At 33.4% G+C, this 12,188-nt stretch overlaps 1 protein-coding gene across 1 annotated transcript in view; it reads right to left on the reverse strand.

Annotated features, from left to right (window-relative positions):
- The window catches only part of Cep112 (centrosomal protein 112), a 447,190-nt gene that overhangs the window by 295,254 nt on the left and 139,748 nt on the right, over nucleotides 1–12,188 (reverse strand). The window contains 5 exon segments of the mRNA XM_047546437.1: nucleotides 168–247; nucleotides 9,636–9,695; nucleotides 10,419–10,511; nucleotides 11,152–11,281; nucleotides 11,578–11,732. Of these exon segments, the coding sequence (XP_047402393.1) occupies nucleotides 168–247; nucleotides 9,636–9,695; nucleotides 10,419–10,511; nucleotides 11,152–11,281; nucleotides 11,578–11,732 (518 nt within the window).

The following is a 12,188-nucleotide window of genomic DNA, read 5'->3' on the forward strand; positions in this document are numbered from 1 at the left end:
CTAGTAATAAAATTCTGAAACTAGAATTCATGATGGAAAATCAATGAAAACCATCCATAGCAATGCTCATATAAAATATGATGCTTAGGTTCTAATTACTTAATTTGGCTCACATTTAGTATGAAGGTATATATTTTTAAATTAAATCTACTGTGATTTTTACTCACTTCAAAGTTTCCTCAAATTTATGAATTTTCTTTTGAGCATCTTCTTTTTCTTTATCAAGTTCATTCTGCAAGTCATGAACCTGCCATGACAAGAATATGTGAAATTTACTAAAAGACAAGTATACTCAAAAGAGAAATACAAATAATGAAACAGTAATTTCAAATCCACTTTTAGTCTTTTAGTATAAAATTTTGACACTTCAAGATAGAAATTTAGGCAGCCATAATAATTTACTATAGAATGATTTCAATGGTATACTTCAAATATCAATTTTCTATTCAAAGCTAATAATTACTTGAATCTACCTACATGTCAATTCTCCTAAAATGACATGTAAGAAACTGAAAAAGGCACCACATTTGATTTTTTAAATTATACTTTAGCCCAAGGAAAGGAATATCATGAGGTGCAAGAAAATACAATAAGTAACATGTCCATCCTCCTGAAGCATAAGGGTTGTGATGGAGCAGTTTTCTATCCCACTGCAGGACATGATTCATACGCCTGCTTACTGAGTTTGGGACGATACTTCCCCAACATGAGCACCTCTTTCCTGAAGGCAGCATTCTTCCAGTAGGTAGGATGGCGACATCAATAACAAGGGCTAAATGAAAATGCCTCTTTGCAAAAAGCGCTTCACAGACAAATGCAGGCAAGAGTACCCAATGTGACTATTACAGGGATCTCAAAATATGAAAGGGAAAACCGGTACAGCTCTACAGAATGGGAGGAATAAAACAGCAGCCTCACACAGCAACCAAGGACAGAGACTGACAGACAGCAAGGAAGCTCTTAACGTAGGGGAATGAGAACACCTGCTATGGATCTGCAGGCAACCGTGGGGAGACCGAAAGTGTAACAGGTGAACAGTGAGATGAGAGAGAAGTGACAAGAGCAATGAACATACACAGGCAATAAGCTACATAAAATGCTGAAGCAATACTGGCCAGAAAGTGACTTCTGTCTGTTTGGATGGGGGCCTGTTTAACTCAAACCCTGTACTGCTTGGCCTTTTCCTTATTATTTTTACTACCATGGAACTCAGGATTGAAGCCAGGGGCTTGTGTATGTTAGGCCAGCACTCCCCCACTGAGCCACATCCCCAGTCCTTTTTATTTTTGAGACAGGGTCTCACTACGTTGCCCAGGCTGGCCCCAAACATGCGACCCTCCTGCCTCTGCCTCCCCGTAGCTGAGGTTACAGGCAAGTGCCACTACACCAAGTTGTCCTTTTCCTTTTAAAATTCTCTTTAATTTTTTCCAGTTGGAATTTTAGCAAGGTAAATGAATTGATTAAATCAACACTCTTCCTTGAAAACTAAAAGGAGTAGGGATAGAGGAGGCAACTTTACATGATAATATCAAAAAGCTTGTACTGGCTGCTATGATGGTAATCACTAAAGTGAGAAAAATACTGAGTAGCAGAGAACATGCAGGGTGGCGGGGGTGTGAATGATCAGGGGAATCAGGAGACAGGAGCCCCTCTATCCCCCTATTTAAACAGCAAATTTAAAATAAAGGCTATTTTTATTACCAGGAAAAATCAACTTGCCTCGCAGATCTTTGTCACTACATTTATTCTGTTTTACATGGGAACAAAAGAAGTCTGTTGTTCAAAATTTTGCAATCTTTCTTACTTTGGATCCCTAACATGTACTACAGTGTTTGGTACATAGTAAGCATGTTTAACTGGATACAAATATTACTAAAGTAATAGGAGCACTAGTCCCAACACAGATCTAGTCTTTTGAAGGTCTAGATTCAAATAATAAAACTCCAAATTGGAACCCAGCAATGACCTAATGTGAAGATTCTAGGAACATACATTTTTATATCAATAAAATCCTTTCTTGAAATAAAATCTTGCCTAAGTGCTCTGGCTTGGACTTTTAGTACTATGTTGATTAAAAATGTAATATGATATCAGCTGGGGTTTGTTACATATAGCTTTATTATGTTGAGGTACATTCTTCCTACACTTAATCCATTTGTCATGAAACAATGTTGAATTTTGTCAAATGCTTTTTCTGCATCTGTTGAGATGATCAGGGAATTCAGTCCATTCTATTACTGTCACTGATGTATCATATTTATTGATTTGCCTATGTTGAACAAATCTTGCATCCCAGGGATCATGGTGTCTGATCCTTTTAAGGTGCTGTTGAATTTAGTGTGCCAGTATGTTGTGGAGGATTTTTGCATCTAGGTTCATCAGAAACACTGACCTGTAATTTTTTTTTTTTCTTAAACTGTTCTTGGTTACAGATAATAGTTTTTAATTTCACAACTAAATGCTATAAAGAGGGCTGGGGATATAGCTCAGATGGTAGAGTGCTTGTCGAGCATGCACAGGCCCTGGGTTCATTCCCCAGCACCATCAATTAAAAAAAAAAGAAAGAAAAAAGAAAGCAGTTTCAGGTTTTAAAAGAATTAAATAAAATAAATGCCATAAAGATTTCACAATAATACTTCTCTAATATTCAGGAAGTAAACATTAACTTCTATGCATTTTCTAAATAAAATAGCTTAGCACATGTTTATTTATCCCTCACCTAGTCATTTTATTTTCTTTACTATAATCTGAGGATGTTGATCCAGGTGGCTGTTTTAAATGTTTACATTTCACCATAACTTGTCTTTCAAGAATCTTTTCTGATATTTGCATTATTTCATATCATGAAATATAGATTTAAATGCATCTTTTTGAAAATTTTGGCATTCACCACTACTCCTTTTTGCTTAGTACATTTTTTTTTACTCTCTTCATCAAATTACATGTTAAGTGCAATTATTTTCTCACTGTAATACTTTATTTTTAATGTTTTATTAATGCACTATAATTATACATAATAGTGAGGTTCATTGTGACATATTCATAGATGCACATAATATAACTTGCTTCAATTAATTCCCCAGTTTCCTTTTTCCCTCCCCTACTCCTTCCCGCTTATCACCTTCCTGTATTCTTCTGGTCTTCCTCCTATTTAATTCATGTATATATTTTTTTCTTTAGAGCATTATAATTATACATAAAACTAGAATACATTATTGTATACTCATACATGTACAAAGCAAAATTTGGTCAATTTTATTCCTTTGTTCTTCCTCTTTCCTTTACCATCTCCCTCCCCCTTGATCTCCTACCTTTATTCTACCAATCTCCCTTCTATTTTCATGGGATTTCCCTTTTTTTTAAATTTTTTTTTCCCTCTAACTCCTGCATAAGAGAAAAAACATTTGACCCTTAACTTGGTGAGTATGGTATATTTCACTTACAATATTCTTCAGTTCCATCCCCAATACCACCACCACCACCAAAAAAAAAAAAAAACAACAACAACAACCTATACATTCAAGTACATTTTGTTTTGAATTTTTGCTTAAGCTTAGGTTGATGCCTCATTCAATAATTTTATTTCTCAAAAAGAATAGCCTAGTGATATGTCTTCTAGACTCTATATGCAATTATGTCATTCTGTTGCCTTCACACATGAAGGAAAAAATATGTGTAAGATTCTTAGGTCATATTTTGGCCTAAAGTCTTAGAATGATGCAACTCTATTATTTTATGATATTTAAATTTGCAACTAAAGAGACTAAAGTCATGTAAGTTTTGGTCTCCCTTTGCCCAGTCTGGACATCTGAGACCATTCTCTCTGTACTGCAATTCAAATTTTTTTCACCCTTTCATAGATTTTCATTTGCTAAAGGGTGAATCTTGTCAATTTGCATACATAGACATTCTGAAAAAGTTTTCTCATGTCTTGTTTGTGTTAATTTTTTCTGAGCCTTTCAATTGTTGTATACTAGTTTTCTATTTTCTGACTTAATATCTATCATCTTTCCCTTATTCTTTTGATTCTTTGTCCTTTTACTTTATAATCCAAAAGATCATTGTTTTTCCTTCATATCGCCAATTAAGTTCTTTATAATATCTGTGCTACCCAGTGAAGTGCCCGTGTGCATTTTAAATTTGCTCCTGGGCTTTTTTAGCTTTCTTCCAGTCCTTTCCATGACAGTGCCCTCCATTTTCATGTCACCTCTTTCCTTATCCGTTTCTCTTGCATGGTCATCATATCTGCTTGCATGCTACAATGAGTTTCTTAGTATTTCTTCTGGACTAAACATTTTCAGAAGGAACTCCTTTCTCAGAGTCCTCCCTGTTTAAGCTCCCTTTCCCTTACCGTATTTTCCAACAGACCCCATTGTGGAATGACCCCTGAACAGTGTTCCCCACTCAGCTCTGGTGCCTGACACAAGCAACAAGGGCTTGACAGTGCTTCGGTTCTTCCTCTCAGGGTGACTTCTTACTCAGAGCCACACTACGATCCAGTTCCCAAGACAATCCCCAGGAGGCTGTGACGAGGTTATCCTGCTCTACAGAGATGTTTTCTCCTCAGGTCACAGTCCGCCTCTCTGGTGCATGGAAATACCATCTATGGAAAACCAACAGGGAACCGATACCAGAGTTTCTGACAAGTCAATAGTACTCTACACCAGGCTATACCTCAAGGTATCATGCTACCCATAGTTTCCCTCTATTTCCTGCTCAGTTTTCTTTTTCTTTTTTTTTTTTTTTTTGGGGGGGGGTGGGTTTCAGAATTCTCTGCATGAAAACATAATTGAGAATAATCCCTTTAGGGGTAAAAGTTCAAAAAATTAAACATTTTTTAGAAAAATCTATCTAAAATTATGCAGTGTGAGTATAAGTGGAGGCTCTACAACCAAATTGTATAGATTTATATTCCTACTTTTTCCACAACTTAACATTCTGTGTCTTGGTGCCACCTCTGAAAAATAAGGGTAATAAAAGGTAGTATATCAAAGAATTGTGGACTCTATGTAACATTCTTAGGTAATATTGGGAACATAAAAAAGTTCAATAAATGTGAAAATTATTATTACCTTCTCAAATAAATACTCTGTATACAAACATTTTCTTGATAATTCCAGGTCATTAAGAAGATTCAAAATCACTTTGTGCTACAATACAATAATATCCTTGGACTCTTAGTCCTTTCAGAAAATAGCCCCTGAATTGCTAAGACTTTGGAGTTCTTATACAAGTGCTTTTTATCACTCTCTATTCAATCTTAACCTCTGTCAAATTTTCTGCTGCCACCTCTTGATGCTAGATCGTGCCCCAGCACAAGCACCTTGATTTAATTTGCTGCTTCTAAATCTATGAGAACCATTTCTAAAGGAAGAATGAACTATCTGGGAGGATGAGGGACTTCCCTCTGAGTGAAATATGCATGTGTTGATGCACATACTTTTGAGCAGGGGGGTTCCTTAAAGCTTGAAGCTGTTTCTCATTTATTTTTATGTCCCTAGTGTCCAGCATACCTGGGCCCACACTAGAATATTCAACAAATGCTTTTCTGGTTCATTTTTTCTTAATAGGGTATTTTTGTACTGTATGCTTAAGATCCATTTTGGATGTTGTTTTTAAGTTTTAACCTATATTTCAGGTAGTTGTGGGAATGGATAAACATCAGGTTATTTAGAAATTACTACATTTTGATCTCAGTAAGAGAGACCACATATTAATATTCTTATTGATTTAAAGAATTATTTATACATGAAAGTTAAAGAACAAGCAACTTAGAGATAATGTTATTACCCAATTTCTATTTTATTTTTATTTTATTTTTTGAGATGGGGGGTCTCACTACATTTCCCAATGGTAGTGGGGAGTAAGACTTGATATGTTTTGCTTCTAATCTTTTCCCCAATATATTCTATAAATACCAAAAATGTATTTAAAAGTGGTAATGATGAAACTTCAAAACAGTGAAGAATACATAAAATATTCTTACATGTGAGTATCTGCTATAAATGATTATTTTAGGTAGCCATAAGCACATTCATTCACATATATATAATTATTCACTTATATATATTAATCATTTATACATATATACATATATATATATATATATATATATGCATGTGTGTGTATGTCTATAAATGTGTTACTCCTTTACATCTCAAGCATTTGGTAATCAAGAAAGAAGTACCTGTACAGACGAGAAAGGGACTGCTATATATCAGGACTAGATACACCGTGGCAAATCCTGGCAAGGTAAAGAGCACAGACTGTTGCTGCCTCAAAAACTGACCAGCTGAACCACTCCACCCTGTCTCTTAGCTGCTCTAATCTCTGCTTCCCAATGCAACAAATAAGGAGCTGCCAAGACTCCTCTAAATCTTTTAACTGTATAATTTCATTTTTTAACACTTCAGGAAAGGCACATAGTTTCTTAAAGAAAATCACATCAGTAGCAATCCCAAAATGCTACACAATAAATAAAGCTATGAAAATTTGTTTTAAACATAATTAAAAGAATTATATACAAATATTAATTATTGGAGTAATCATATTTCAGTGTTTTTAAATGCCATTAAAATTCATATTTCATTTGTTAGTTATATCAGAATGATTTTAAGTACACAACTCAATTTTACCATGTTTTAGAATATGCATGCTTAGCATCTGCCTCATGAATTTCTTTAGGTAAACAGCACCATCCTTTACTCCCTGGTGTCTGTTCAGAAAACAAGCAACAGGCTATTTGTAGGAGGCAGGTGTTTCCTTGCTAGTAAGATCATTTAGTCTAACCATTTCCTGATTCAGCAGATTAGGACACTTCATCAAACAATGACATTTAGTTTTACTACCTATTATTTGTTTGATGTTCAAAGATCTTAAGAGCAGGCAACAGCCACCAGAGATCAATAAAAACCATTAGATAATATGTGTGTGCTTAAATTAGGGACAGCATGTGATGCTGTTTCTTTTACCTCAAACAAATTAGAATGGCATGGTCCATCCTGCTGCTTTTGTATTGGCATGAGGAAATAACTTCAGCTGGCATTTCCTCCTCTTGAACAGATATTTAGAACTAAATTTTATGCCCAAAGTTATTGAATGTGCACACCTGTAACACTGTCTCACAAACAAAAGCCCCATACATCCCATTTAGCTATAGAGTTACACTGTCCAGGGCTATGGGAGATTTATGTCAGCTCTTTGAGCAGTCAAAAAGAATATTCCCCAAAGGGGGTACAAGACATCAAATCTTCAAGGCTTGAGATCACAGCAGGCTTAATAAAGAAAGAAGACCAAATGTCAATTTAAAAGGGGAAGATTATGGAAGTAATTGTAAAACAAAAAGTAACATGATGAATAATATTTTCTTCCAATACAAATAATTTTAGGAAAATATGCAATAAATAGTTATTTTTATTTTAAAGGTTGCTATGATTTTAAACAAGTCTTATTTACATTGAAAACAATGCACTTTAACAAATTACTTTCTATTGAAAAGCCAGGCCAACTGATTGCTCATGGAAAAGGAACAGCTATAGTTATGATGCCTAATAAAGAGAATTTAGGTCTGCTCCCTAGAGTGAAATAGAACAGAAATGGTTGGAAGGTTACTGTATAAGGGTGAACTGAGCTCTCATATTTGCTTTCTCGTGTGTATTTATCAGGTAAAGGAACTGATCGCAGATATTTTAGTTTACTTAGTGCCTAAATATCCAAGAAAAGATAATGGTAGGAAAAAGGCTGACTTTTTAGATCTAGCTCTGTACCTAACAGTCCTCAGCAGACCTGAGAGAAGTTTGGGAAAGGAATATATTCTTTCACAATTAGTGTGTGCCTTTCTCTTGACACCAACCCATCCATCTCACAGATACACATAAAACCACCTCTCAGGAAGAAACTGACTGTGAAGTGTAACGAAGAAAAAGACCAGAAAGATGCTTTTTAATGGAAGGGAAGCCAGAAATCTGCCCGAAGAATGAACGATAGAATAACAAGTTTACCCAGAGGATCCAGATGCTTTATACAGTAGGGACCAAAGCTTAAGATAACACATGTTCTTCTTTTGGTAAGCAAAATATTTATGAAGCCACATAGCTTGACAACAGAAACCGAAAATCTTCCTTTCAATAAAAGCATTATTTCCCCTTCCTGTTCAACTATTAATTTTCTAACTATAAAATATACCTAAGAACTTGCACTGTGCTGTGTTAAAACCGTAGCAATAAAAAAATCTATTATAATTTTAATGAGCATATATACAGGTCAATATGTGTCAGTGAACTACATTTCTTAGAAACATTTTTCTTATACATTAAGCTGCTGGAGGGCAGAGTCTAAGCCTAACATATCCACAACCTCATCTTATTATCTAATGTGACACCTTGCCCAATGTAAACATTTAATGGCTAGCTATTGAGTGACTGATAATATGGATAAATAAGAGGTGGTAAAATGAAGTGTTTTAAGAATGTTTTTTGTTGGGGGGTCGGGAATCAGAGATTGAACTCAGGGGCACTCAACCACTGAGCCACATCCCCAGTCCTATTTTGTATTTTATTTAGAGACAGGGTCTCATGAGTTGTTTAGCACCTCACTTTTGCTGAGGCTGACTTTGAACTTGTGATCCTCCTGCCTCTGCCTCCCGAGTCACTGGATTACAGATGTACACCACCACTCCTGGCACAAATTTTTATGTATGGGCTGGGGTTGTAGCTCAGTAATAGAGTGCTTCCCTAGCATGTGTGAGGCACTGGGTTCCATCCTCAGCACCACGTAAAAATAAATAAATAAAACGAAGGTATTGTGTCCATCTAAAAAAAACTAAAAATATTTTTAAGAAAGAATATGTAAACCACGTTAATTTAAATTTATACATATTTTAATCAATGGAAGGATTAACTTCTTTCTCCTTTTCCATTATAGATATATTTTACAAGTATATTAATTTGTCAGAAGAGCAAATAATTATAAAAGCAGCACAAAACCTTTGGTATTTCAACTGCTCTTCCAGTTTCTATGTCTGATAGCAAACAACAATTTCAGAACAAAAGAGTCATAGTCACAAATCCATAGAACACTGTATTTTACTACTTAAGCTGTTACTATCCCCCTAATTACTATTGATAACAAGGATACTAACCTATTAATAGAAATACACACTATTCTAAATAACAAGGAACAATTACTATTTTTAAGTAGTAGTCAATTATTTATTGTGTTTGTCCTTTGGTCAAATATTCAAAGTTCTCATTGCACACATGGTAACAGAACACAAAATTACTTCAATTGTATCATACTTTTCAGTTGGTAGAAAGAAGATATGACTTAAAAGTATTATTATGAGAGACTAATAATAAGTTTTGCTCACTAAATAAAACACGAAAGCAGTGTTTTAAAGTTGATATAATTAATAACTGTCCTGAAGAAGCTATTTATAAACATAAAAACAATAAAGGAAAATATTGACCACTGTGTATCTGAAATTAACGTGGAAACAAACTATTCCTTAAGGGTTAGAATGTATAGCATTATAAAACTCAGACCCCATCAACTATCTCATCTGCCATTTTAAATGTTTTATACATTTAAACAAACATTTATTTAAATTATTTAAACATTTATACAAAATATATTACCTTTTTTTCATAGGTGTGTTTTAATTGGCTTTTCTCCATTTGAAACTTATTTTCTTGCTCCTGTGAATGGTAAATGTTTATTTTTATTATATTTAAAATTGCTATTAGAGTCAATAAAATCCAACAAAATCAATGAATCTATTAGATGTCAAATGTCAGAGTTTTACGTATTATTAAGAGAGCCCTATCTGCCCAGTTTTCTAGGCTACAAGTAGAAACACGAGTACCTTTATATTAAAGGGTCAAAAGTCTTAACTGTCTGAAAATATTACTGTGCTCAAAAGTACCTACTATGCAGTGTAAGGGGAACTTTCTGACCCTTAGGATGAGGAGATTAAGAATGGCCAATTGAGTCCATGTGAAAATGACAAATTTGAAGTTATATCACACACTAGTATTTGGTATGTTTTGGTAATAAGAGAAAAGGAAAAGTGTAAAAGGTACAAGAAAAAGAGGAGGAGGAGAGAGATTATGAAGACTGGTAGATAATTTAAAAGAGAAATTATTCTAAAATAACATACTTACATCAGGTTTTTTTAAAAAACTAATCTCAAAAGATATCAGATTTAAACTATTATTCTTTATTCTGTACAGGTTATTAGCATCCACATTCTTCAATTTAAATAAATAAAGTGAAATTAAAATCATACAATGCAATAAAAGAATCAGAAATGGCTATCTGCTATCTGAGTTATTTTTTAATTGACTCTCATCTTAAAACATAAATCAAGGAAAGGAAAGGGGAGTTTGGGCCATTGTTCTGGGTAGAAATACAAGGCTCACCTTTAGTTGCTGCTTTCTTTGAAGTTCTGATTCCTGTAACTGCTGTTTTAATTGACAGATGTTCTGTTCTAATTCTTTAATCATACCAGATGCCTGGAGGATTTTAAGAAGAATAAAAAACAAATATTGATTTTTGCACCATTTTATAACTTCTGGTTCAAAAAATATACTCTTTCCCCCTGAAAGTTCAATCAAAAGTTGAATTATCTACAAATATAAATAAAAACTATTTTTAAAGGACAGCATAAAAATTAATCTTTTTAAAGTAAAAATATAAATTAAATGCTAGATAGATTTTAATGTTATAAATGTAATACTTACAGAAACACAGGTTTATAAAAAACTTTTAAAAATTTTTAACTATAAAACTAAAGCAGAATCAAAATTTCAAGACAGTAATAATATATGTCATTACTCAACAAAATGCATTAAAAAACTATTTCTTCTCAGAATTTATAGGTTTCCTCCTTTTAAAACTTTGGTACTTACAAAGGTTAACTTACAGCAGAATTTAATTTACTTAACATTTATGTTGTACTATCTATCAGACATTAACATTTTCAACATTTTAAATAACAAAAATTCTTGAAGTTTCCATTATTTCAAGAATAAAGTGAAGGTGACATTAATTTCAAACTCCAAACAATTAGCTTCTACATGTCTACCTACGGCTATTGGCTGAGCAAAGGAAATGATTACTTTGTATGGATACATCTGTCAGCTTATGCAATACCTTAGATGCTGAAAGAGCATGTTCTTGTTTCAGAAGGTTTATATCCGCATCATGTTTGGTTTGTAATAGTTTCATGTTTTGCTCATAATCATTCATAAGATGATCTTTTTCTTTATGCAGTAAGTTGCGCCTAAAAGCAATTAGAAAAAAGATTTTGTATTTTTAGAATCAATCTCAAAAGTGGAATTTTTAATCAACTAAATCTATTATCTTTAAAAATGTCAAATATGTATCACATTTTTTAACTGTTGTAAACATGATGCCTCTTATGTTTGAAAGGGACTTTTAAAAACAAACAGTGCTCTTTATGTTGAAAACATTCTAAGACTAAATGTACATGGTATGATTAACTTTTACAGATAATTTATACATTCAACATCAGTACTTTGTAGCTAAACTTAATAGATATCTGATTTCAGACAATACCTTGCCTTTACTTCTTGTAATTCACTGCATGTTATCTGGTAACATCTCTCAAGTTCCAATTTATCTTGAATTAATTTCTGTCTCTGTGAATTACTGTTCTCTGCTTCTCCAGTCAGTTGCTGGACACGGGCCTCCAGTTCTTTAACCATGTGGTTCTAAAAGAGTAAGTTAGGAATTGTTAGGACAGCCTTTTACTGACTGACTCTAACACTTTTGAACCATTAAGAGGCCTGGAAAATAAAAGTACTGCCTATTAGAATAATGAAAATAATCCATCATAAACGACAGTAGTAAGAATTAAATCAACCTTTAACACTGTCTTTTAAAAATGCTTTCTACCATAAAATTAGAAACAGCACAGTTAGATGCTAAAATTCATTCATCAATTTAAGTGAATATTTACCAAGTGTGCCAATATTCTATGACATAGGGACATGGCGGTAGGTAAGACAAAGTTCCTATCCTCAAAAGATTATAGTCTACTCATGCCTCTTTATTAGTTTAGGTTCATTAAGTAAGTACTTACCAATGGCCATTTTTCATCATTGAAAGCTTCAAAAACTTTTTAAAATTATAAAACAACATAATCATATTTTAAATATATAATCTAT

The sequence above is a fragment of the Sciurus carolinensis genome, chromosome 3 (genome assembly GCF_902686445.1).
Source record: "Sciurus carolinensis chromosome 3, mSciCar1.2, whole genome shotgun sequence".
NCBI classification, from domain to species: domain Eukaryota; kingdom Metazoa; phylum Chordata; class Mammalia; order Rodentia; family Sciuridae; genus Sciurus; species Sciurus carolinensis.